The following is a 26468-nucleotide window of genomic DNA, read 5'->3' on the forward strand; positions in this document are numbered from 1 at the left end:
ATGCCCTACATATAGCAGACCAGGGTTCGATCCTCGGCATCCCCTATGGTCCCCTGAACGATTCCAGGAGAAACCCCTGAGCATAGCTGGGTGTGGCCAAAATATTTTTCAAGAAAGACAAAGATGCAATACCTGAGCATCTGGTGAAATATAGAACCCAAAATGTCTTAAATAAACAGTCCCCACCAGCCTAAATGGGAGAACAAGCTACTAATTTTATCTCTGCCACAAAAATGGACCCTAAATAGCATCTTCGGAAAACAAATGGGAATCCTCCGATGCTTTGCTTGTTAAGTAACACAAAGATCCATTTTTTTTCCTATTAAAAAAAAAATACCCCAGGGACTGGAACGATAGTACAGTGCGTAGGGCGTTTGCCTTGCACTCGGTCAACCCTTGTTCGATTTCCAGCATCGCCAAGCACCACCAGGAGTAATTCCTGAGTGAAGAACCAGGAATAAACCTTGAACATTGCTGGATGTGACCCAAAAAGCAAAAAAAACAAAAAACAAAAAACACCCACAAAATACGTTAGCCATACTTAGTCCTACATTAAGTTCCTTCCCTGCTGGGAAGTTTCTTTCTCTTCTACTCTCCAGTAAACTTTCGTATTTTCTAACTCTGATTAGATATTGAGCAATTTTCTATTACTCAATATTTTCATTCTTGGGAGGAATGTTTAGCCTCAAGACCGACGGCGAAGGCCCCTTGGTCGCACGCGGATTGCTCCCTGGGGAGTCACTGAGCAGGTTTACACACACACACACATATACACACACACACACACACACAAACTCAAAAGGAATGGAGCTGGCAACACGTTAGCCCTAGACACGAATTGCACCGACGGTGAGTGAGAAGCGCCGCCCAGTCGGGAGCAGAGAAGGGGTGAGTTCCTTAGGCCCCTCTCTCCCCCCGACTGCTCCTAGCCACCAATCACCAAGCCCGGGAAGGCAGAACCACCAATGAGAAGGCAGAGAAGGCGGGGCCTCGCTCTTGATGGGCACCTCGTCTCCCGTTGGCTTCGAGGGACCTGGCAGCGCCACGTCTCGAGAGGCTTCGAGTTGGGTGGCCGCGCGCGGGCGGGCGGCCATCTTTCTTCCTGGCAAGACGGCAGGCGGACTCGAGCCGGCCGCGGACGGACGCGCCGTCCTCAGGTCCCGGGCCCCTAGACGGACCGACGCGAGCCCAGACTCCGCACCGTCTCCGCGGGGGTCGGGGCAGCCCCCCGGCCTCCTCCCCGCTCCGCGCGCGCCGCGCCCCGGGCGCGCCCCCGCCGTCAGGGGGCGCGGCCTGACGGGGCGGCGCCCGCGCTCGGAGCCAATTCGCTCCGCGGGAGCCTGTTTGGCGGGAACTTGGCAAAGTGCAGCTCCCCGAGGCCCGGCGGTCGCCCGGCGCCCGCCTCGTCCTCCGGCCACACGCTGCTCAAGCCTCTTCCCGCCGCGATGGCTCCCCGGAAGCGCCCCGAAAAGCTGAAGACCCTCGAGGTGGCCGTGCGCCCCGCGAGCAAGAGGAGCAGGAGCCCCCGGGAGCCGGAGCCCGAGGCCAAACAGCGGCGGGTGAAGAACCCCGGTACTGCCCGCACCTGCAGCTGCAAGGATCCCACCGCCGGGGGCGGGGGGCGGGGGCGGGGTGGGGGGTCCCAGGGCACTCCTTGATTTGGGGCGCTTCGGCCTGTTGTGCAGGTGCTTGGAATCCGGTCGAGTTTGGGCTTAATAACCACCACCCCATCCCACCCCCCCACCCCCCCACCTCCACCAGCCCCAGGTGGCCAGGAGCCGAGATGAGTTTTCTCCCCACCGAGAGTTTAAAGCAAGCTCACCTGAGGGTGGGTGCCATGCCTGAGTATCAGCTGTGAGAGCCCTCAGTGCCCCTCCTCCCTTGGAAAAACCCACCCGCCCGCATTGACTGGGGTTCGAGTCTGAGGTGGGACTTGAAAGATGGGGATACGGCTTGTTTGTTGGCAAAAGTAGTTTTTGTTTGTCTTTGTGCTTGGACCCCGCCATATGCAGGACCTGGCTCTGTTCTCAGGGATCACTCCCGCTCCGCATTTATTTGTTATTATTTAATTTTTTTTTTTTGGCTTTTTGGGTCACACCCAGCATTACTCAGGGATTACTCCTGGCTCTGCACTCAGGAATTAACACCCAGCGATGCTCAGGGGTTACTTCCAGTTCTGCAATCAGTAATTACTCCTGGCGGTGTTTAGGGGACCCTATGGGATGCTGGGGACCGAACCCTAGTTGGCCATGTGCAAGGCAAACACCCTACTCCTCTGTACTATCACTCTGGCCCCTAGGGTCTTTAGGAGATGCTGGGGATCTAACCCAGGTCATCCGCATGCAAGGCAAGCTTCTTACCCTCCATACTGTCTCTCCAACCCTGATAAGTTTTAGTCCAGGAGAGCGATGGCTATCAAGTGATCGGGTCGTCAGAGGCATCCTGGCAATCCTCAGTTGCTTTATTCTATTTCTGTTGTAAGTAGGTTTCCTTCCTCCCCAGAGTAGCCCATTTAGGGGAGAGCCAGTGCCAGCACATACAGATGCTGTTTCTTTCCACAACAGCTCAGATTTGGGGCCAACAACTGGTCACCTCTGTGTTACTTAACTGTTTTCATTTTATGTGGATTTGGGGGCCTCACCTGGCTCTGTGCTCTGGAGTTATGCCCCTTGTGCTTAGGGACCATTTGCAGTTCCTGAGATGTAAGGCAGGTTTAACTGTCTCCGGGCCTCTCCTCTACATTATTTTGATATAGGATCTAAAGAGACTCCTTCCACACCCCCCCCCCCATGGTCTTATCTGCCATGCTGTCCTAAAATAGTTTTTTTTCTTTTTTTTTTTTTTTTTTTTTTGCTTTTTGGGTCACACCCGGTGATGCACAGGAGTTATTCCTGGCTCTGCACTCAGGAATCACCCCTGGCGGTGCTCAGGGGACCATATGGGATGCTGGGAATTGAACCTGGGTCGGCCGCATGCAAGGCAAATGCCCTACCCGCTGTGCTATCACTCCAGCCCCCTAAAATAGTTTTTAATACTCATTTACATGACTCAAAACATCAGCCAATCCCTATCACCAGTTTTTCATGGCACTCTCGAAAGGGTTGAGCAGTGTACTTTATTCCTGTGTGACCAGCCTGGGTTGATCCCTGGCACTGCCTATGGGCCCCTGAGCACAGTCAGGTGTAGCCGCAGAACCAAAAAGGAAAAAAAAAATTCTACTGGGGCCTTTGGGTTGAGGCATGATCCCTACTAACTCTCCTTTTATTCCGGGGGCGGAGGGGGTCTCACCTAGCAGTGCTCAGGGATTACTCCTGGCTCTGCACTCAGGAATCACTCCTGCGGTGCCCGGGGGACTGTATGGGATGCCGGGGATCGAACCTGGGTTGCCGTGTGCAAGGCAAGAGCCCTCCCTGCTGTTGCTGTCCAATGGTTCTAGCCCTGAGACTTTGTGTTTCTTGTGCCGAGTGAGGCTGAGAGGCGAGAGCAGGGAAGCCACCGGGAGGTGAGGAGAAAGCCAGGCTCTGCCCAACGAAGCAGCAAGGCTTGTGGAATCTCCGCAGCAGAGCCCTGTTGAGACAGGAGAGGAAAATCTGTGTGTGTTCTGCCTGGCAGGTTCCAGCGGGAAGTTTGACTCAGGCTGCCTTTGGGCGGGCTTGGCGAGCCCGCAGGTCCCACCACTGCCAAACAGCAGCATCATCAAGGCCCTTCAGCACCGGAAACTGGGCCAGGCCATGCAGCAGGTGAGCTCTTTCCTGGCTGTCAGACTCAAGCCTTTGCATGCCCCCTTCCCCCCACCCCCTTTCCCTCCCGGATGTTCCAGAATGAGTTAGAGAGTGGCGGGCAGAGCAAGAGGTGGAGAGAGCTGCGGAGAGAGTTAGAGAGCTGGGGGAGAGAATTCGAGAGAGCGTTGCGGAGCGAGTTAGGGAGAGAGTTGGAGAGTGAGAAAGAGAGTTGGAGAGAGGTGGAGAGCGTTGGGAGAGTTGTGGAAAGAGTTTGGGAGAGACAAGAGATGGAATAAATAGCAACGGATCACCAAGCAGCTTGGCCCTCGTTCCTCCTTCGTCCGCCCATGGCAACGGCTGTCCTGGGTGGGGAAGTGGTTCGAGAGCACCGAACTCGGGCGGCCAGAGAGAGCTGCCCAGAGAGCCCTTGAAAATCCGTTAATGTGGGATCATCACTCATGGCATCACCCGAGCTAAAGGTGTTTGCACAGCTGGGTTGGTTCATCAAGTTGTCTGAGGGGTTGGTCTCCCCACACCCCATCTCGGTGACTGGTCCTCTGGTCCTCGGCCAGGAAGAAGGTTTATGCTGGAGTGCTTCTGCCTCCTCAACTTCCAAGATGAGTTCAGGTACTTTGTAGTTTTTCATGCCCGGAGCCAGATAATGCGTTTCCCTTTGGTGGGAAGACTTGGCCCTAGAGCTCTTCCATGGAGGAGGCAAGAATTGACAATTGTTGTTCGTCCCTTGTTCTTGGTGGTCCTGGACATCTAACCCAGGCATGTCAGGAATGTGCTTTACCACTGAGTCTGGCCGTGGCAATAGGGTTTTAGATTTTTTTTTGTTTTGTTTTTGGGTCACACCTGGCGATGCACAGGGGTTACTCCTGGCTCTGCACTCAGGAATTACTCCTGGCGGTGCTCAGGGGACCATATGGGATGCTGGGATTTGAACCTGGGTCGGCCGCGTGCAAGGCAAACGCCCTACCCACTGTGCTATCACACCAGCCCCCCAGGGTTTTAGATTTTATTTATGTATTGTTGTGTTGCCTGTAACAACAAATCTTGCAATGGAGATGTTACTGGTGCCCGCTCGAGCAAATCGATGAGCAATGGGATGACAGTGCTACAGTGATTGTTGTGTTGCCAGAGATTAAACCCAAGGCCTCTAGTATGCAAGTCATGCGCCTTCCTCAGTGGACTATCCCTTTGGTTTTAACTAGACGTGGGTTGGGTTTTTGTAATTTTTGTTCTGTTCTTGTTGTTTTGGGGCTACACCCTGTGGTGCTCAGGACTTACTCTCGGCGCTGTGTTCAGGGGTCACTCCTGGGGAGCCAGGAATTGAACCAGGCCAGCCACATGCTGGGTAAGCGCCTTACCTGCTGTAGTAGCTCTCCGGCCTGAGAACTGGGCTTTAATTCATCTTCATTCTCTCTGCCCTAGGCTCTCCAACAGTCCTTTTTGCACTCACTGGCTTCTTACCGGATATTTCAAAGGGCCGCCCCCTTTGACCGGAGGGCCACAGCCTTGGCATGGCACCCAACTCACCCCAACATCCTGGCTGTGGGGTCCAAAGGAGGAGATATCTTTCTCTGGAACGTCAGACTGAAGGACAAACCCACCTTCCTTAAAGGGGTAAGCAATTCTTTGTGCTGAAGAAACGTTTATTGAAGAAATGAGAAGTTACTTCTCAACAGGGAAATGACTAGAACCAAAAGTGGGGGGCCCAAAGCCATAGTAGGGCATTTGCCTTGCACGTGGTCAACCTGGGTTCAATCCCCGGCATCCTATATGGTCCCTCGAGCACTGCCAGGAGTAACCCCTGAGCATCTCCGGATGTGACCCAAAAAGCAAGGAAAAAACAAAAGTAGCCATGGGTATATTTTCAAACACGTAAATGGTGACAATTCTCAAATATTTATTGAATGCCTCTCCAGAAGCTATGAGAAGGTGGGGCCAGAGAGATAGTCGAGGGGTTAAGGCACTTGTCTTGCAAACAGCCGACCCCAGTATCTCCTGGGGTTCACACAAATGACCATATAGTGTGGTCATGCTAGGAGTATGTCCTGGGCATTGCTGGGTGTGGCCCTAAAACAAAAACAAGGAAAAGAGAAAGTATAAAGTACTAATCCTCACGTAGCCAGTCATCACATGGGATGTGCTACCTACTGTCTGCTTTCTGTGTTACGGGGCACACCTGGCAGTGTTCAGGGGCTCCTGCTGACTCGGAGCTCAGGGGCCCAGGCCCCCTTCCTGCAGACGAGCATGCGTTCCAGCCTGGGGAGTATCTCCTGGGCCCTAAACTGTCTCTCTTTGCTTCCGTGCTTAAGCTACACCAGCTGTTTCTTGCCTTGCAGTTGGGTCTTTGCACTTGCTGCTTGAATTGACCAGAGTGCTCTGCCCCACGGTTTCTCGTCCCTCTTACTCACCAGTGCTCCAATTTATCATTAATTGTCCCAGCATGAGGGTGTTGGCTCTAGCTGGGGCCGATGATGGAAGTATTGCAAAAAGAGACACTGGAGCGAGAAGCACAGAAGGAGCCAAACATTACAGGAAAAAATGGTATAGTGGGCCAGAGAGATCACTCAGTCACGTGAAAGGGTGGGTCTGTGGCAAATGGAGATAGTTAATATTGGAACTGATTTTGGGGGGTGAGGGGTTGGGCCAGTGCTCCGGGACAGCTCTGTGCTCAAGGGAATCCTCCCAGGGGTGCTTGGGGCACTGGTACCAGGGATTGAACCTTGAACCTGGGCCTCCTGCACGCAAAAACTTGCAGTCAGACCATTGAGTTTTCTCCCTAGAGCTTGGATCTGATTCCCCCCCCCCCCCAGAAGAAGCTTGCAATGCCTCTTGCAATTTTTCCACATGAACTATTGTTTTGGTGTTTTGTGGGGGACCATATCAGCAGTGCTCAGGGGTCACTCCTGACTGTGCTCAGGGGTCACTCCTGACTGTGCTCAGGGGTCACTCCTGACAAGCATCTTACCCACTGTCCTCTGGCCCCCGTGAGCTGATTTGTTTGTTTGTTTTTGCTTTTTTTTTGGGGGGGGGGTCACACCCAGCGATGCACAGGGGTTACTCCTGGCTCTTCACTCAGGAATTACTCCTGGCGGTGCTCAGGGGACCATATGGGATGTTGGGATTCGAACCCGGGTCAGCCGCGTGCAAAGCAAACGCCCTACCCGCTGTGGTATCTCTCCAGCCCCCCCATGATCTGACTTGTGTGTGGGATAGGGTAGTGTTCAGGGGCTGCTCCTCACTCTGTGCTCAGGGTCATTCTGGACAGTGTGCTTGGGGGAAGCCATGTAGTGCCAAGGATGGGGCCTGGGCTACCCACAGGTAAAGTGTGCACTCTGACCTCAGCTCCCTCCGGCCCCCTGAGCTGACTTCTTTGAAATTATGATGAAATACACACATATAAAAATTGCTGTCCTTATCATTTTTCACTGTACAGTTCAGAGGCCTTAAGTACGTGTAATCAGTCTTCAGAACTTCTATCGTGTGGGGGGGAGAACAGTGAGTCACAGTTGGTGATGATCCGGGCTTGATCCTGGCTCTGTGCTCGAGGATCACTCCTGGTGTGGTTCAGGGGACCATATGACACCCAGGGATTGAACCCAGGTCAAACGCTTGGAATCTGGCAAGTGGCCTAGCTGCTGTACTAAATCTCCAGCTCCTCTTCAGAACTTTTCCATCTTGCAAAAGTAAATTCTGTTCCCTTTCCTCCCTCCCTCCCAGCTCCTGGAAAATCACTATTCTACTTTGCTTCTCTGACTACTCTGACTGTTCATGGAATCAAAGCATTTCTTCCGCTGTGATTGTGACAGCCTTACTTTATGCAACTTGGTACCCTCAGCGCTCGTCCATATGGTAGCTAGAGTCAGAGTTTCCTTCCTTTTGAGGCTGAATAACAGTCTGTAATATATGCCATATTTATAAACTTAACATGCTTTTCATTACATTAAGTGATCTAGATTTCCTTTCGCAACATTTTCCTTCTGCCTGAAGAAATTCCTTTAACATTTTTTTATAATGGAGGTTGGTTGGCGATGCATTTTTTCCACTTTGAAAAGGTCTTTATTTTTCTGTTATTTATTTGGTATACTTTTACAGCATATAGAAGTCTGGGTTCACAGTTTTATTTTTCTTTCACTACTTTAAAGATTTCTTGAGGCTCGAGAGAATACATCAGGTGAAGTGTTTGGCCTTGCATGCAGCCAGCTGGGGTTTGATCTGTGGCACCACATAAGGTCCCCCAAGTATCACTAGGCGTGATCCCTGAGCACAGAACCAAGAGTTAAACCCCGAGAATTGCTGGGTATGAACTCTTCTCTCCAAAAAAAAAAAAATTTTTTTTTTCTTCTTCCTTTCCTTTATTTTGGGGGCTGGTGGTGCTTGGGTCACACTTGACAGTGCTCAGGGATTATTCTTGGCTTTGTAATCAAGGACCACTCCTGGCAGTGCTCAGAGGACCATATGGGATGCGGGAATCGAACTTGGGTTGGTTGCTTGCAAGGCAGGCACCTTACCCACTGTACTATCACTCCAGATTGTTTCCACCCTTTACTATCATGAATACAACTGTTAGGCATTAAGCATGTGGTTTTTGTTTGGGGGCCACACCTAGGAGTAGCCTTAAGCATTGCCAAGTTGACCCCAAAACAAGAAATTGTGATAAGATGGAGGAGGGGGGATAGTACAGGATAGTACAGCTGGCAGGGCATTTGCCTTGCATGCCCCAACAAAAAATTGTGATAAGAGTTTATGACATGAAATGTACTACATGAGGGGGGAGGGGGGAAGACTCAGGGCTGGAGCGCAGGCTTTGCATCTCAGAGCCCTGGCTTCCGGCCTCTGCCTGCTCACTACCTGGAGTCTTCCTTGAGCAACACCAGATGTACCCCACCAAAATATGCATATAATGCATATATGTGTGTTCACCTTATATCTTTGATATTTTATCTCCTTGTCTGGTCTAGGGTGGGTGCACAGGAAGGGGGGATGCAGCGGCACAAGAAGGGGTGCCAGAGGCTGGAGAGTGTGGACTGGTGTCACCAGAGAGAGTCCAGGCCCCAGGAATAGGGAAGGTGTCCCTGCAGGCAGGCCCCAGGGCAGAGGAATGAGGGTGAGAAAAAAAAAAAAGAGAAAGGAGAAGAAGAGGAGCTTTGGGGATCATGGGAGGGGTCAGCATCAGCTTGGGGGCAGGGTGGGGGAGACAGTCACAGCAGGTTGGATCTGCATTGCTGTTCGCTCCTCAGAGAGGGGAGACTGAGCGTTATTCCTTACTGGCCAGGAGGCAGTTCTGGGGCTGGAGGGGTAGCACAGGGGCTAAGACGTTTGCCTCATGCGCAGCCAACCTGGTTCCAGTAATGCAGATGCCGCCCCCCACCCCCAAGCACAAGGCCAGGAATGATCCCTGAGCACTGCAGGGTGTGACCCAAAACCCTTCCCCCACACTGGGTGTGGTCCCCAAACCACAACAAAACTAAAAATGACTACGCTATTTTACAACCCCACCAGAAATGTAGGAGGGTTTCCAGCACTTGTCCAGCTTTTATTATAGTCATCCCAGTGGATAGAAATTTCTATCTTGGGGGCTGGAGTGATAGCACAGCGGGTAGGGCGTTTGCCTTGAACGCGGCCGACCCGGGTTCGAATCCCAGCATCCCATATGGTCCCCTGAGCACCGTCAGGGGTGATTCCTGAGTGTGTGAGCCAGGAGTGATCCCTGTGCATCGCCAGGTGTGACCCAAAAAGCAAAAAAAAAAAAAAAATTCTATCTCATTCTGGACTAAGAATATTTTTATTTCTGTGACTGGAGAGAGAGTACAGCAGGTAGGACACTTGCCATGCATTTGGCTAACCTAGGTTCAGTCTCCAGCACCCTGTATGGTCCCCCGAACCGTGCCAGGACTGATACCTGAGTGCAGAGCCAGGAGTAAGCCTGAGCACTTAAACAAAACATTTATTTCTGAGCCACACCCAGTGGTGCCCAGGGCCTGCTCCCAGCTAGGTGCTGAGGTCCTTCCAGCAGTGCTTAGGGGACTGTGCAGTGTCACGGGTGATGCCGGCCTCCTGCATGCAGAGTGAGCTATCCGTCTGTCCGTCCCACTCTCCTTGTTTTGGTTTTGCATTTCCCTAATGGTTACTGATATTGAGCATCTTTTCATCTGCTCCTGATCATTTGTTTATCTTCTCTGGAGAAATGTCTATTCTAATCCATTATTTGTTTTTATTATTTTTATTTTGGGGACACATTCATGGATGCTCAGGTCTTACTCCTGGTTTTGTGCTCAGGAGTCACTCCTAGTGGGGCCAGGGATAAGCCTTGAGCATTGCTGGGTGTGCCCCAAAGACAAAAACAAGAGTAAAGTAAGTCAGTGATTACTCTTTTCTGTTATTTTTGGTCCACGCCCAGCTGTGCTCAGGGCTTACTCTTGGCTCTGCACTGATGGATTCCACCTGATGATGCTCAGGGGACCATAGGGGGTGCTTCGAATTGAACCCAGGTTGGCAGCATGTAAGGCAAATGCCCTGCATGCTATACTGTCTTGCTGGGAGAACAAGCCTGAAGCAGGGGCACCATGAAGGTTAAGGAAAGAGACAGAAATAAGAGGGGAAATGCATGGGATCAGGGGCTCTCCGGGACTGAGTGCTCTGACTCTCCTCCACGAACACTATTGCTTAGAACCAGTAATTATTAAAAGGAGAAGGACAGCGTTCTTTGGTCAGGCGCCTAACAATCTCCATCTTATCTGGGTTAGACTATTTCATATCCAAGGGCCTTAGTTTATCGGGGTAAAATAAATGTAATGGGCTTTCTTAAGGGGAAATTCTTCCAGGAGGAGGAACAGAGATAGAGCAGACAAGATACCCCCCAGCCCCCATCCGCCGATGGGGTTAGCATTCCAGGTCAGCATTCCATTATCTGGACTCCAGCATTCTGGATTCCGTTTCCCAACACTGTCTCTCCAGTAAATATATTCATTTTAGTTTGGAGGGGGCGGGGGGTGGACCACACAGGCAGTACTCAGGGTCTGCTCCTTGCTCTGTGCTCAGGGATCACTCCTGGCAGTGCTTGGGAGACCATATGTGGTGCTGGGGATTTAACCCAGGATCATTATATGCAAGGCAAGTGTCTCCAGCTCATACATAAACGCTTTAAATTAAGTAAATTAAATCAAAACCTGGGGCTGGAGCAATAGCACAGTGGGTAGGGTTTTGCCTTGCACGCAGCCAACCCAGGTTAGATTCCCAGCATCCCATATGGTCCCCTGAGCACCGCCAGAGGTAATTCCTGAGTGCAGAGCCAGGATTAACCCCTGTGCATTGCCAGGTGTGACCCCCCCCAAAAAAAAAATCAAAACCTTAAGAGATAAAGTGCTGTGGAACACATTATAGATTTTATTTATTTATTTTTTGGTTTTTGGGTCACACCTGGCTATGCACAGGGGTTACTCCTGGCTCTTCACTCAGGAATTACCCCTGGCGGTGCTCAGGGGACCATATGGGATGCTGGGATTAGAACCGGGGTCGGCCGAGTGCAAGGCAAACGCCCTACCCGCTGTGCTATCGCTCCAGCCCCACATTATAGATTTTAGACCCCTCAGTTGACCTGGTCCCATCTGGCCGAACATCCTCTCCAGGGTTTGTGTTGGCATCCAGCTTCATCTCTTTTTGGGTCACTCACGGCGGTGCTCAGGGGTCACTACTGGCTCTGCACTCAGAAATTGTTCCTGGCAGTGCCCGGGGGATGATATGGGATGCCGGGGATCGAACCTGGGTCAGCTGCGTGCAAGGCAAATGCCCTGTACTGTCGCTGCACGCCCCCAGCTTCATCTCTTGCTGGCAGCCCCCCACCTCTCACTGGCTTCTTCCTCCTGTTAGATTGGCGCTGGAGGGAGTATCACTGGGATGAAGTTTAACTCTCTCAACCCCAACCAGCTGTTCACCTCCTCTATGGAGGGAACAACGAGGCTGCAGGACTTCCAAGGCAACACTGTCCGAGTCTTTACCAGTTCCAGCTCCTGCAAGTGAGTAGTGTGGGAGCGGAATGGGCTTCTGGGCCTTAGGGTCGCTCTGGTAAGAGAATACAGATCACGTTTCTTTCCTCCCTCCCTCCCTCCTTCCTTCTTCCCTCTCCTCCACACCCCCTCCATTTGTCACCTGGCAGTACCCAAGGCCTGTTCCTGGCTCTGTGCTATGGGGTGGCACCTGGCATAGCCCAGGGGACCGCATGGTTGAAACTGGGGCTCCCGCATGCAAAGCAGGCACTCAGCCCAGTAAGCCCAGACATCATTTCTTTTACCCACACCTGGTACAGGGAAGCTACAAGAGCTGTCACTTTCTACCCTTCTCTTTTTGGGGGGGAGATGGAGAAAGTTTAAGCCATACCGTGGTACTCAGTGCACAGTGCTCCCTGCTTGCCCTTGGGGTGCTTGGGGGACCATGTAGTACCAGATTAAACCAGAGTCTGCAATGTGCAAGGCAGGCTCCTTAATCACGGACCTGTCTTTCCTCTACTAGTTCCTGTTCTTTCCTACACTGTTCTTATTGTAGTCCAAATGGGTTATGGCCTCAGGGGGTATTCTAGAACCTCAGCTGGTTAGACTGAGGGGTTTCTTTTTTTTCTGGTTTTTTTTTTTTTTTTTTTGGTTTTTTGGTCATACCCGGCAATGCACAGGGGTTACTCCTGGCTCTGCACTCAGGAATTACTCCTGGCGGTGCTCAGGGGACCATATGAGATGCTGGGAACCGAACCTGGGTTGGCCGCGTGCAAGGCAAACACCCTACCCGCTGTGCTATCACTCCAGCCCCTGACTGAGGGGTTTCTGCTTTGTGGCGACCCCTTTCTCCAGCAGACCAGATCCTCAGTCTCAGTGGACAGGCCAGCATGGTTTCCACATGTGGGAAGGTAGGAAGTTGCAATCTCATTGCCTACTTTCGCTGGGGTGTGGCAACCGACCAGTTTTGTAACAAAAACCGAAAGGGATAAAAAAACAGGCCCATTAATGCACTTCGGATGCCCTAAGAGCAAGTGGCTGGAGAAAGCACGAAAAGCTTGTGCCTCTGATTTCTCGCCTGGGCGCCCCAAGGAACAGGGTGGGGAGACCCGACTGTCCCCTGGTGTGATCTGGGCTGCCTGGTGGGTGAGAAGCGCGTGAGCAGCGGCCCAGGTGACTGGGCGGACTTGGCTCCCACTGCCACAAGGAACCCACCCACCCTCCCTCCTGAGCTGGTCACGGAGACCTCGTGGGCCATGTGGTTGGGACCCGAGTAACCCTGGCTGGGGGGCAGGGTAAAGCACCCCCAGATAATAGCTTTGATCCCTCTGACCTCAAGTAACCTGGAGCCTGGGGCGGGGTGGGGGTAAGCTTGCCATTACCCAGGCGCTCAGAAGAGGGCAGAAGCTCCTTCCTCACAGGCACTGGGCCATGGGCTTCCCCTTTCATTTTGCTTGGCCCAAAGGGTAACAAGACCCAGGAGAGCTGTGAAGGAGCCTCCCACAGACCCCCCCGCCCCAGCCTCCAGGCCATGCCTCCCTCCCTCGGAACTGCCTTGTGCATTTCTGGGTTTGGCTGTTGCAGGGACTTAAAGAGCTGAGGATCCTAGACCACCAGCAACTGGGGAAACTTAGGCCCCCCGTCACTCCTGTCCTCTGTCCAGATGACAGGCTAATCTGTGCGCCTCGCTGCAGCTCTGTGGCAGGGCACATTGCTCATGCATCACGATTGGGCCTCAGGCCTTGGGGCTGCGACCCGGTAGGTGACACCCCCAGCCCTGGAGACTCTTCCCATAGCTCACTCTGTCCCTCCAGCCTCTGGTTTTGCAGCCTGGATGTATCCGCCCAAAGCCACATGGTGGTCACAGGGGACAACATGGGGAATGTGAGCCTGCTGACCGTGGATGGCAAGGAGGTACGTTCCCCCTAAGCTTATGCCCCCCACTTCCTTCCCCCCATGCTCCCCCACTCTGTGGCCAGCTGGAATCACACTCTTCTCTGCAGCTCTGGAATCTGAAAATGCACAAAAAGAAAGTGTCCCACGTGGCCCTGAACCCCTGCTGTGACTGGGTCCTGGCCACGGCCTCCGTCGACCAGACTGTGAAAATCTGGGACCTGCGCCAGGTGAAAGGGAAGTCCAGCTTCCTCTGCTCCCTGCCCCACTGCCAGGGCGTCAACTCAGGTGGGCACCCGCTTCCGCCGCCCCTGCCCACCCCACTTCTGCAGGGCTCTTACCCCACTCAGACCTTCACCCAACAACGTTGCCAGGGCATTTCTTAGACCTTTCTATTTTTTATTAGTACTTGTGTGTGGGGGTGGCACAATGGTGATGTTCAGGGTTACCCCTGCCTCTGCACTTTTGGTAGTGCTCAGGGGGGCCATATGGGGTGCTGGGGATCGAACCTGGGTCAGCTATGTGCAAGGCAAGTGCCTTACCCACTCTTACTATCACTCCAGCCCTCTTAGACCTTTTTAACCAAGGGCCCCCAGCAGCTGCTGAGTCTCTGGGATATAGTTCTGCTCCATCTAAGACTCCCCGCCGCCCTTGCGCTTCGGTGTGGAGAAGCTGGGAGGCCTGGGCGCCCCTGCAGGGCTGGGAAGGCCGAATGGCAGGGTTGCCGCCACCTTCAGCTCAAGGCTCTTCCCCCACATTCCCAGCTTCCTTTAGTCCCGATGGCTCCCGGCTCCTGACCACGGATCAGAAGAGTGAGCTCCGGGTCTACTCAGCCTCCCAGTGGGACTGTCCCCCTAACCTGATCCCACACCCTCACCGCCGGTTCCAGCACCTCACGCCCATCAAGGTAAGGGTCCTGGAGTGGGTGGAGTTGGCCAGGGTGGGCAGCGGGCAGGAACAGAAGCTGAAAACCCTCATCTTGTCCTGCCCCAGCACAGCACAGTTTTTGGTTTTGTTTTGGCTTTTGCAACACACCTGGCATACTCAAGGGTCACTCCTGGTGGGGCTCAGGGGACCCTGAGTGCTGCTGGGGACTCTGGTCCAGCACAGCATGGTCTTATCCCCCAGCGTTCTCTGCCCCTTGGTGTCACTTCCACAGTCCATTTCTTGCTGGGTTTTCTTTGCTTTTATTTTGCTGGGTCAGGAAACATCATGCTTAGAGCACACGTGCTCAGTGGCTAATCCTGGCCCACTGCTAAGGGAACCACACACTGCTGGGGGTAGAATCTGGGTCTCCCAGATGCTAAGCCTGCACCCTCCCCAGCCCTCTCATCCAAGCTCTCAATAAAACCAAGGATTGGGCTGGAGCTGTAGTCCAGCAGGTAAGGCACTTGCTCTGCACATGGAGAACCCAGGTTGAATCCACCAGCACTGCATATGGTCCTCCAAGCCCTGCTCAGGAGTGATCCTTGAGTGCAGAGCCAGGAGTAAGCTCTGAGCACTGCCCAGCGTAACCAAAACAAAACAAAACAAAACAAAACAAAACAAAAGTGTTATCAGTTGGTATGATCTCAGGAAGTACAAGAGAGAAAGCATGAAGGTGTCCTGAGGGCTAAGGAGGCCAGCCAGGAATCGAAAACAAGTAAGCTTCAGGTGTACACCAGGTGGCAGAGCACTCACCTGGTGTATACATATGAGACCTTGGTTCGATCCCTGGTGGTGGCGGGGGGCATCTTGCAGGGGGCAAGGAGCAATTAAAAATGATTTTAATCAGCTGCTGTGGTAGACCCTGGCCGCCTGGAAGCCATCCTCAGTCTCATAGTTCTAGCTCCATCATAAGTTGTTGGCGATTACATTAACAGTTGTCAGTGGCAAAGAAAACGCCTGCGTTCCTCTCAAGAGTGATCTGCGTCTCCTTCTGTGACCAGCCTCTCAATCTCCTAGGCCACTTGGCATCCTCGGCACGACCTCATCATCGTGGGCCGATACCCAGACCCTCATTTCGCCAGCTGTGGCCCCTCCGAATTACGGACCATCGACGTGTTTGACGGAAGCTCAGGGAAGATGCTGTATCAGTTCAGTGACCCAGGATCTTTGGGTATCATCTCGGTGAGTTGTGGGCTCATGAATAAATGGTGGAAGCAGGGGTTCAAGCTTAGGGGCTCAAAATGACCCAGAACTAATTCTGGCACGCGCCCCTCTCCGCCAATACCTTCACCCCTTCTCAGGCTCATCTTATCTCCTTTGTCTCTGCAGCTCAATGAATTCAATCCCATGGGGGACACGCTGGCCTCTCTGATGGGTGAGTGAAGCAGGTTGGATCCCAGACGGGCCAAGTCTGTTGCCCAGGTGTCCCTTGCAGCTGACCTTAGCTTAGCCCCAAACATTCACCCGAGAGATGCAGGATGCGGTGGTCTCTCTGGCCTGGGCCTTCCCCTCCTCTCACATTGTCCTATCCATGGGAGGGTCTGGCTGCTGCCCTGTTTCCTGGTATGTCCTTAGCATGTCCTAGGTGCCCTGCTGCTTCCCTCTGGCAGTGGGAAAAGGAAGTCAGACCGGTTCTCACTCGTCCTAGGTTATAACATTCTCGTCTGGAGCCAGAAGGAAGCTGGGACACAGGAATGAGAGACATCGATAGAGAGGGCCAGAAAAGGGCTTGGCACCCCGCAAGAACCAGTCCTGCATGAAGAACACAGCTGTTTGTGGGTTCTGGGGTGTATTTTGAGGGGGCGTGTCTCCCGGGCAGTGCTCAGGGGGCCATGGGAGCCCTTCCTTGGGGTTCTTGGCCAAGTGGTTCAGCCATTCAACGTGAGGATCCGAGGACATGGTGCTGCTTGGGCCCCATCATACAAAGGATCCCCCTGGTGGGACTTGGGGGCCACCATGGCCACATCAGGTGATGTTTGGGGGACCAAAGTGGGGCCAGTGGCATGGAAGGCAAGCACCTTAAGCCTGGTACTATTTCTCTGGCCCCAAGACTGCAACTTGTTCAACGGCCAAAGGTGTCCACATATAAGGTTGCAACGGGTATGGTGGCACGAGACAGCACGGGACTGGGGAACACCGGCTGTGTTCCTGCACTGGACTCAGCTCCAGGAACTTCTCTGGAGTTGGCCACATGCAGCCTCTGGCCCCTGCTCTGTCTGGCCTGGAGGCAGCGAGCTTTCCCTGGGGCTTCTCTCCTGTGAATGCGCATGGGGCAGTGGGTTGTGGTGTGGGCTTACGCTGGATAAGGCCAATAAAGCCATTCCCAGACATGCTGCTTCTGAGTGGTCTCCAGCACGGACCTCGCTGAAGGCTCCTTCAGTCCCCCAAAGGAAGAACACAGAAAAACAGCAGGAAGAGTTCAAAACTTGATTATCTGGACACTGCCCCAGCCTTCTTCTGTCTAGAGCTGTCCAGCCCACAGCCTATGTTCACCAGAAACCCCAGCCCAGCTGAGTCCAAGGGCACTTCCATGATGCTGTGCCACTTTCCCTCCCGCCCACCGTCCCCCACTCCCTGATACCCGCCCCCACCCACCAAGCCAGAAGCTTCCAGGCCGACTTTGATACAGGGGCTCCAGTCAGCAGAAAACTCAGCCCGCTGGTGGCTGGGTAATCCAGTTCCTTGGTGGCCACGTTTGTGGCCCCACCAACACACGGCTTTCCCCACTAACGTCAGTCCTAAGAGGTACGTGTCCTTGGCGTCATTTGCCAGACCCTGGGCTGGAAGAGAACAGGGCTCGGTGGAGAGGCAAGACAGACGATGCTCCAGTTCCTTCTGCTTTTGATCCCAGGTCCAGGGAGAAATGTAAGAACGTGTCTGACTTCCCAGTCTTTAGGGAGCTTGGAGGTGGCAAGGCCTGTCCGGGGAAAGCCCAGGTGCCACACAGTACTTGGTACATAGCCAGCATGTGGTGCGGAGTGACAGGCGCCGTGAGCTCAGCCGAGTCCCACAGGTTCACTGAAGGTGGTCAGAGGGAGGCCCCTCTCTGGGGTCTCCTGTCCATGGGCCGGGGAGCAGCCCACCTCCCCTAGGAGGCCGAGGGAAGAGGGCTGAGCGGTTGTCAGGCGTGGTCCTCCCCGTCCGCCACGTAGCGGTAGCCAGGAGGCTGGGCCTGCATCCGGAAGAGGACGGTGAGGAGCAGCACAATGAGGAGGAAGAGGATGGAGCCGCACACAGCCAAGGCCACAATCACCTCTGGGCCGGGGAGAGAAAAGGACAGGTTAGATTCTGCTCGTTCATCCGGGTTCCGGCCGGGCCGTTCTTCCAATGGGGGACATGGGGACAGTGAGAGGTGACTGAGACCGGTCTCCGCCTGGCGGGTCTGGCACTGTGAAAGAGGCAATGTCGCAAACAAGCCAAGGACAGGGACAAGAGGTCCGTGACCAGTGTGACAAAGTGAAAGCCAGCGAGGAAAGGGGAAATGATGGTGAGGTGGGTCAGCCAGGGGTGGTGGCGGAGAGCAAGACGACAGAACCTGGCGTTGTCACGTGGGACAAAGATTATGTGTCCTAGGGGGTTCGGGGGAGCAGGAAGCAAAGGAAAGACCCCGGGAGATCAGCCTAGCTTGTCCTAGAGAGCAGAGTGAGGGGCCCACAGGAACTTGGGTTTCATTCCAGGCAGGTGGGAAGCCGCCCCAAGACTCTCGGAGGGCTAATGGCATGAACTGACTCCTGTTTTTTATCTTCATCTTTCTTCAGTGAAGTAAAATAATTTTATTTAAAGAAATTCACTTAGGGAAATGTGAGGGGAGAAGAGAGAGATAAGTATTCTCGCCAGAACATGGGGAGGGGCGGGGAAAACTTGATTTGTGTTTTAAAAAATTAAGTCTGGGGGACAAAAAGTACAAAAGTAGTACAAAAGTACGGCACTGCCATGCACATGGCCAACCCTGGTTTGATCCCTGATACCCCACGTGGTCCCTGAGCACTGCTAAAGTGTGTCCCAAAAGTCAAAATAAATCAATAAGGGGCTGGAGCGATAGCACAGCGGGTAGGGCGTTTGCCTTGCACGCGGCCGACCCGGGTTCAAATCCCAGCATCCCATATGGTCCCCTGAGCACCGCCAGGAGTAATTTCTGAGTGCAGAGCCAGGAGTAACCCCTGTGCATCGCCAGGTGTGACCCAAAAAGCAAAAAAAAAAAAAATAAATAAATAAAATAAATCAATAAAAAGTACAAAATTAGGGGCTGGATCGATAGTACAGTGGGTGGGGCACTTGCCATGTACGCAGCTGACCCAGATTCAATCCCGGACACCCCATATGGTCCCCCTGATCCCTGCCAGGAGTGATTTTTTTTTTCTTTTTGAGTCACACCCAGCGATGCACAAGGGTTACTCCTCGCTTTGCACTCAGGAATTACTACTGGCGTTGCTCAGGGGACCATATGGGATGCTGGGAATCGAACCCAGACAAACGCCCTCCCCGCCGTACTATCACTCAGCCCCAGGAGTGATTTTTGAGTGGAGAGCCAGGGGTGAGCCCTGACTATTGCCAGGTATGGCACCTCCCCCCAAAAAAGTATAAAATTAACACTTTAATACATTAAAGTCTTATTAAATATTTAAAGTGTTTAAATGTTTAAACCTCACCATTGTAGCTCTAATAGCTGTGGCACCAAACTGTTAGACCAAACACTGAACCAGTCAGCCTGGCTAACTACTGGTGTTGGGGATGGTTCCCCACATGCCCCCGGCACAGCTTGGGAGCCCTCAACTTTTGGGGAAAAAGAGTAAAAACAGTTCCGCTCCCACTGTGCTTGAGACAGTAGGAACAAGAATGGAATCAGAAAAATGGTAGGAAGCTTTTCAGTAGTTCAAGCAAGATATGATAGATTGAACCAGGCAGGTATAAGTGTGTTTGGGATTTTTTTTGGGGGGAGGCCCCACCCAAGCAGTGCTGAGGGGGTCCACAGTCACTTGCAGTGACCCCTTGCCCTGTTGTATGGGTCTGGAGGGTAAAGTGCGTGGGCCTTGCAATGCCAGCATCAGACTTGGGGTGGCTGTAGGCATGGCACATTCTTCAGCCTTATGCATTTACCTAGCTTAGAGCATCTAATTGTCTTGAGGGGTTTTTTTTTGGGGGGAGGGGTCACTCCCAGCGATGCCTAGGGGTTACTCCTGACTTTGCATTCAGGAATTATTCCTGGGGGCTGGAGCAATAGCACAGCGTGTAGGGCGTTTGCCTTGCACGCGGCCGGCCGACCCGGGTTCTAATCCCAGCATCCCATATGGTCCCCTGAGCACCGCCAGGGGTAATTCCTGAGTGAAGAGCCAGGAGTGACCCCTGTGCATCGCCGGGTGTGACCCAAAAAACGAACAAAAAAAACCAAAAACAAACAAACAAAAAAAAGGAATTATTCCTGGCAGTGGAAGCATCTACTTTAAAGGTAGATGAAATCTGCTCATATAGGAGACTGAAGTGGGGAAAAAATAAGTATTCAAAGTAACTCCTAGGGTGATGTAATGTTGCAAGTGAAAGAGCAGAGTAGTGGGGAAGAGGGTTGGCATTAGATGGAGCAACTGTGGTTTGGTTTTGGCCACACCCAGCTGTGCTCAGGGATCACTCCAGGTGGGGCTTAGAGGACCATATGGGGTTTGAACCCTGGGGGATTGAACCCGGGTCACATGCAAGGCAAGTGCCCTGCCTGCTGACCTATTGCTCCCAGCAACCTGTTTTCACTTTTTGGCTGTATGGTGGTGGGCTGGAGTGAGGGCCTCACGCCTGCCCTCAAGTCTGCAACTAGACTAGCACACACACAGCTCAGAGATGAGCTCGTGAGTTACCCACCGAGCTGGAGGGCTCTGAAAGCCGTGAGGGCGGATGCACCCCTCTGGGGGCAGACATGGAGCGGGGAAAGGGCAGGAGGCGCCTGGGGCTGTCCGCTGTTCAGTGGGCAGTGGAGCTGGTACACAAGAAGCTGCCTGTACCTGCCAGAGACAAGCTAAGAAGTAAGCAAGTGCTGAAGGAGGAGGGGGTGACCAGTGCGCCCGGGACCTGGTCACTGCCTCTGGCGGGAGGAGGCCTGTCCCGGACAGGCCACCAGCCCGTCTAGATGAGTCTGAGGCCAATGGCTGGTGATGATGTGATGCGAGAGGCTGGGCAGTTCTTTTCTGTGCTGTTGTCTGCTTTTTGGGGGTCTGTTTTTTGTGCCACACCTGGCAGTGCTCGGGGATGGATCTCTCCTGGTGGTGCTCGGGATCGCCTGGGATGCTGGGGATCAAACCCAGGTTGGCCGCGTGCTTACTAGGGTGTGGTACTATCGCTCCGGCCCCAGGGCAGTTCTTTGTTTTTTTGTTTTTTTCTTTTTGGGTCACACCCGGCGATGCACAGGGTTACTCCTGGCTCTGCACTCAGGAATTACTCCTGGCTGTGCTCAGGGGACCATATGGGATGCTGGGAATCGAACCTGGGTCGACCGTGTGCAAGGCAAATGCCCTACCCGCTGTGCTATTGCTCCAGCCCCCCCAGGGCAGTTCTTTGAAGGGAGCAAAGCCAGAGCGGGAGTTGGAGAAAGGGGGGAGAGGGGGTGCCAGGAGGTTTCTGTTGGGTTTGGGGATGAGCACCAGGGACCAGGGCCTCGGCGGTGCAGTGGAGGGGTGGGGAGAAGGGTCCAGACCGAGTGAAGGGCCGACACCGCACAGGTTCTGTCTCCAGGCGCTTTTATTTCCTCAGAGGAGGTATGCAGGGGGCACAGCAGGGAAAGCGTGTGCCCGTGTTCGCGCGGGAGGAGGACTGTCCCAGGGCCGCTGTCCCGAGGGAGCAGGAAGAGCGTGGCCCGGGCAGGGGGAGGCTCACCTGTGTCCGTAGGCCCGCTCACTAGCTGGCACTCGCGCCGCCAGTCCTTGGGCACCACAGGCTCGGTGAGGCGCAGGAAGTCCTGCAGGGGGCAGCGGTGAGGGCAGCCGGGCAGCGGCAGTGGCCACGGGGCCTTGGCACTCTCATTCCGGAAGTACATTTCCACGGAGAAGTTCCTGAGGGCCGCAAGACGGGGGACGGGAGCGGGGCGGCTCACTGGGCTGGCCACCAAAAGGGCACCCCCCCCCCCATCAGTGGGCTGGCTGGGGTCCCCACTCACCCATCATCCTCCTGGTACAGCTCGAATATGTGGCAGGAGGCGTAGGGAGCCTGTCGGCCGTTGTAGACGTCCAGGGCCATGTGCAAGGCAACCAGGGTGGTGTCGTGCTGGGAGGGAGAGAAGGGGGTCCGCTGTCAGCATGGCTCACCCCTCCACGCCCGCATCCTGGCACTGAACAGACAAGAAACTGACGCAAGCAGGTTGGGGGGGGGGGCGGTGGGCGCTTACCGCGGAGTAAACCAGCAGCTTCGGGAGCTGAGAGGAGCTGGCCATCAGCGTCAGGTTCTTGCGTATCTGAGCCAGGAGCACTCCTGCGGTGGCCCCAGTGTCACTGTCGCCGCCGCCGATCCCCAGCACAGACAACACTTGCGGGGCCCGGGGACCAGACAGGACCTCACCAGTACCCCCCCACCCCCATCTCGGTTCCCTCAGAACATGGAGACGTATGGAGGGAAGCAAGACACCGCTAGACACCGCCCTCGTAGGGCACTTTGTCTTTTCTTCCTTGTGTCTGGCGTTCGGCATCGAACTCAACGTAAGGCTTGCACTCTACATCTGAGCCCCTCGCTCCGGCCCCGGGGTCCCCTCCATTTCCACATGGAGGTGGTGGACATATGGCTGTGGCCTCACACATGACTCTGTACCTCCCTAGGGTGCTCAGACCAGGGCTGGCTCGTGACAGCCATCATCCTTCCCAAAGGGGCCCCCGGAAGTGGTGTGTCCCCGCCAGAGGTTCTTCCAAGGCGGGTGAAACTTGGCCGCATGCAAACCTGACTGGTGACAACTGTCAGGTGTGCAAGGAACTGGGGAGACTCTGCCTGCCTACATGGGGTGGCGGGGATCTGGTCCAGAAAGCACTGAGAGCGTTCTCCCAGGGCTGTGGGGGTGTGAGCAGCCCCCTGGAACGTGCCCCCCGTATCACTCACCGCCCTGAAGTCGAGCCTTCTCTGCCTGCTCGTAGATGCCAAAGAGGAACCGGAAGCTGAAATCCTTGAGCTGGCTCAGACGCTGCATGGTTTGCGGCGTGGCCCAGGGTGGCAGGACCAGCCTGTGTGTTTGCTGTGTGTGGGCGGCAGGCAGGTTAGGTCGGAGGCCTTGGCCCCCTGCAAGGGGGTGGGGGGAGGTACGGGCGGGCAGTGTGTGTGTGATGGAAGGGAGCGAGTTGGAAGGCCGAGGGGCCGGGCCAGGGGCGAGGAGGCTCAGAAGCACCACTCCGGCCTGGAAAGGCTCAAAGGGCCAGTGCATGTGCAAGCTCAGGGCCCGGAGTCCAGCCCCTGAGCACTGTGGTCCCCAATGCACCACCCAGTGCCTGAGCATTGAACCGTCAGTCTGAGTATCACCTGGAGCAGCTGCCCGCCCCCCCCCCCCCCGCTCTGTCCCCCAACCCCACCAAAAAGCAAAGCATGACTCAGCATAATGGAGCCCAGTCCACGAGGTAGCCAGTGCTGAGTGTGCAGGAACTGGTTCCCACTTGGGGCTGCTCCTTCCCCCCAGGGAAGTTCCCGAGTTTTACATCCCGGACTGTCCCTACAAGCCTGTCTCCCTGCTTCACCGCCCCCTCCCCGCACTGTTCCTGCATGTCCCCCCCCTCTCCGCCCCCCAAGCGACTCACCTCGCAGAACAGCGTGTCATAGACATTCCAGATGGTCTCCAGGGTCAGGTCCGCGAGGCCGGTCTCATTGGCCACCATCTCCAGGAATTGCTAGGGGAGAGGGATCAAGGGATGGGCCCTGGCCCAGGGCGGCCAAGAGACCAAGATCCCCCTGCCCATAGCATCCCCCCTCCACTTCCGCCCCACCCACCGCGTTCTGCAGACTCAGGTTCTGGTACTCGGGCGTCTGCCGGGTCTCGTTCTGCAGCTGCTCGTAGCGGGGACAAGGCCCCAGGGGGAACTTCAGGAGCTGCACACAGGAAGTGGGGGGAACACAAAGGCCCAGGAGGAGCCTGGGTGAGCAGGCAGGCCCGCGGGCAAGCTGTCCCTCCCGCCGCCCCGGGGCCTGGCCAGCCAGGCTCACCCTGTCCTCGGAGATGGGCACGGTGTGCACAGGGATGGGCTGCCAGGAGATGTTGGGGTTGAAACGCTGCATCCCGTGGGGAGGGAAGAGCCCGGCCAGGTTGGCCTCCGCGCTCATGAGTGTGCGGTCAAAGTCGGTGCTGCGCACGTACACCTGCACAGGTGGAAGGCGAGTCTCACCTCGGGCTCAGACAACCCCCACGGCAGGGTCCTGTGGGAGAACCGGGCCTTCGGGGTTACCTGGCTTTTGGCCCTCTCTGGTGTGTCCCAGCCGCGGCCCAAGTACTCAGCTGGGAAGGGTGGAAAAGGTGCTCAAGAGGCCACAGGAGCCCGAGGCCCACGTGATTCCCCCAAAGCACTGCCAGGGGAGAAGCTGAGCACTGAACTGGGAGGAGCCCCGTGCTCAGCTGGGTGTGGCCCCAAACAAACAAGGGAGGTGGCAGCCGCTCCAGTGGGTACCCTCGGGGCACAAGAGAAGCCCTGGAGGCTTCTGAGAGCAGAGGCTGACAGTAACCAAAGCTACTCTCCCAGGCTGCCAGGAGAGGGTGCGGGGAGAGAGGGTCCAACTTAACTTCCCTGACAGGCTTGCCACCTCCCTGCTGCCTTTACTGCTTCGCCCTGGGCCCTTCTACAACAGTCTAAGGTCCAGAGAGCTATTGGTTCATGGTCAGAAAAATATTCTGCCAGAAGTTTCTACAGAGCCACTAGCTCATTTTGCCACGTCACAACTGAGCTGGGGGTAGGGGTAGGGGTGTGATTGGGCCTCGCTCAGGGCCTTGCTCCAGATCTCTCCCAGATACCCTGGCCCGGGATCGCAGAAGGTGGGAGATCAGCATGCTCCTCCCCACTGTCCACCCTCATTCAGCCTCCAAGCCAGGTCCCTCTGCCTCCTGAGCGCCTGCCTTACCTCCTGCCGTTGGTAAGAGGCATTGAGAAAGCCCTGGTAGCGCTGCCTCAGAGCCTGGCCCAGCTCCCAGTGCTGGAGCATCCCCTCCTGCGGGCAAAGCCAAGGGTTAGGAAGGGACAGCGGAAAGGGACAGCCTCCGGGGCCCCCAGGGGCGAGGTACCACCGCTGCTCAAATTTGCTCCCAATGGGAAATTACTAGCAAAGTCTCTGATCTCAGAATTCATTTAGTCAGCAGTGGATTGTACGTGGCATAAGCCAAGACCCAGAGAAGAGGAAGATTAAGAAAATTTGTCAGGGCTGGAGCGATAGCACAGCGGGTAGGGCGTTTGCCTTGCACGCGGCTGACCCGGGTTCTATTCCCAGCATCCCATACGGTCCCCTGAGCACCGCCAGGGGTAATTCCTGAGTGCAGAGCCAGGAGTAATCCCTGTGCATTACTGGGTGTGACCCAAAACAGAAAAAAAAAAATTTGTCAGGGACTAGAGAGTAGCTCAATAGGCTGGAGCGCACTTTTTGTATGCAGGAAGCCCAGGTTCCAGGCCCAGCACCTGGCTCCCAGCGCACTGCCAGAAAAAGCACGAGAAAACTGCTCCAAATCAGCAGCCACATGTGAAATGCACTTTAGGGGTGGGCCTGGGAAGGGGGAGCACTTCTGCAGCTGGGTCAGCTGCTCAGACAGCTGGCCTCTGGGAAGGGCTGGCTACTGACCCACCTTGGTTAGCTGACCAAACCCCTGGGGCCATTTGTCTTCCTGATAGGGGTCCTTGGGGTAAGTCTTCACTGGAGAGCGGTCTCCATGTCTGTACAGCTGAGAAAAGGAGAAGAGTTACTTAGAGTGGGTTGGGGTGTTGCTCCTGGAATGGTGACTGCAAGACACCCGAACTCAGATTTCCTGCGATCTTTCCTCCCAGGTTCCAGACATTCCAACAGGGCTAAGCAACGGAGACCAGAGGCAAAGTCAAAGGTCAGTGGAGAAGGAAAAAAGAAGAAAAGGCACCGCAGACGGGGATGAGGGGTGGCCAGGATAAAAGGAACACTGAAGACTACGCCGCGGCCGATCTCTTAACCGGGTCCACCACATCGTTGCCCCAGAGCAGACTCCCCAGAGTGCTGCTCCTTCACCCTGTACACCTCCGTACATCATCCCCACCCCCAAAATAATAGCTCAAGCCTGCACATCAGTTCCGAGTCCGGGACCCCCAACTCCCCCAGGCCGGCCTGTCGTCTCCCCAGCCCGCTGCCTACATCAGCTGCTCCGCCGCTCGGACCCCCGCCCGCCCCGACCCCAGCACAAGCCCGTCCCTCCCTTTCACCAACAGGCCGGTGCAGCTTTCCAGCTGGAGCGCACCCCTTTGCAAGCCCGATCGCTCATTACCAGGGTAACAAAGCGCAGGCTCCGGGCCTGGGTGTGCGGCAGCACCAGCAGGTTAATGCCAAGGAGGATCTGGAGAAGAGCCACTCGGCTCCAGCCAGGCTGCTTGCCCGCCATCACCGCTGTAGTCTTTGCAGCAAGGAGGCCGGAACTCGCGGGGCGGCACCAGCTGCAGCCGCCCGGACGCGCCCCGCGGGACACACGCCGGAAGTGCGCTCGCGGCCATCTTGCTAAAGGAGCGGCGCGGTCGGGGCGGGGGGCCGCGGCAGGCGCCCGGCGGGGAAGGGTTCGTGACGCCTTAGTGGCGACGCAGCGCGGCAGAGAAGGGCTTGAAGACCTCGTCTACGTTAAAAGAACCCCAAGCTCGGGCCTGCCTCGGCCGCGGGGGACCCGCTAGTCTGACCCCAGAGCCAGGGCGGGATGCAAAACTGGGAGGAGGGGTCCGAGCCCGCTGCCTTGGGATGGCATTTGGGAGGAGGGGTCCGAGCCCGCTGCCTTGGG

At 55.2% G+C, this 26468-nt stretch overlaps 2 protein-coding genes across 6 annotated transcripts; one reads left to right on the forward strand and one right to left on the reverse strand.

Moving 5' to 3' along the window:
* Nucleotides 1–1156: 1156 nt before the first annotated feature.
* On the forward strand, nt 1157–25791 carry DDB2 (damage specific DNA binding protein 2). Of its 4 annotated transcripts, none has more exons than XM_055142622.1 (10): nt 1157–1572; nt 3613–3740; nt 5160–5351; nt 11604–11749; nt 13534–13633; nt 13723–13900; nt 14377–14519; nt 15557–15721; nt 15869–15914; nt 25507–25791. In XM_055142622.1, the coding sequence occupies exons 1-10, from the start codon at nt 1446–1448 to the stop codon at nt 25605–25607; spliced, it is 1326 nt and encodes a 441-aa protein (XP_054998597.1). In that variant the 5' UTR covers nt 1157–1445; the 3' UTR covers nt 25608–25791. The 4 variants fall into 4 exon arrangements, 3 of the variants coding, with proteins under 3 accessions (XP_054998597.1, XP_054998598.1, XP_054998599.1); XR_008630731.1 differs by lacking the exon at nt 25507–25791 and adding an exon at nt 16188–17009 and having other exon boundaries at nt 1160–1572; nt 15475–15721; XM_055142623.1 differs by lacking the exon at nt 25507–25791 and adding an exon at nt 16188–17009 and having other exon boundaries at nt 1160–1572.
* Nucleotides 17125–26128, reverse strand: ACP2 (acid phosphatase 2, lysosomal). 2 transcript variants are annotated; one of them, XM_055142625.1, is made up of 12 exons: nt 25971–26109; nt 25308–25403; nt 24596–24682; nt 23929–23978; nt 23690–23842; nt 23477–23575; nt 23287–23376; nt 22601–22733; nt 21903–21985; nt 21675–21781; nt 21395–21570; nt 17127–17794 (listed from the first exon to the last, which is right to left on the reverse strand). In XM_055142625.1, the coding sequence occupies exons 2-12, from the start codon at nt 25336–25338 to the stop codon at nt 17661–17663; spliced, it is 1143 nt and encodes a 380-aa protein (XP_054998600.1). In that variant the 5' UTR covers nt 25339–25403; nt 25971–26109; the 3' UTR covers nt 17127–17660. The 2 variants fall into 2 exon arrangements, with proteins under 2 accessions (XP_004619131.2, XP_054998600.1); XM_004619074.3 differs by lacking the exon at nt 23929–23978 and having other exon boundaries at nt 17125–17794; nt 25971–26128.
* Between the last annotated feature and the right edge of the window lie 340 nt (nt 26129–26468).

Source organism: Sorex araneus, chromosome 6 (genome assembly GCF_027595985.1).
Source record: "Sorex araneus isolate mSorAra2 chromosome 6, mSorAra2.pri, whole genome shotgun sequence".
Taxonomy (NCBI): domain Eukaryota; kingdom Metazoa; phylum Chordata; class Mammalia; order Eulipotyphla; family Soricidae; genus Sorex; species Sorex araneus.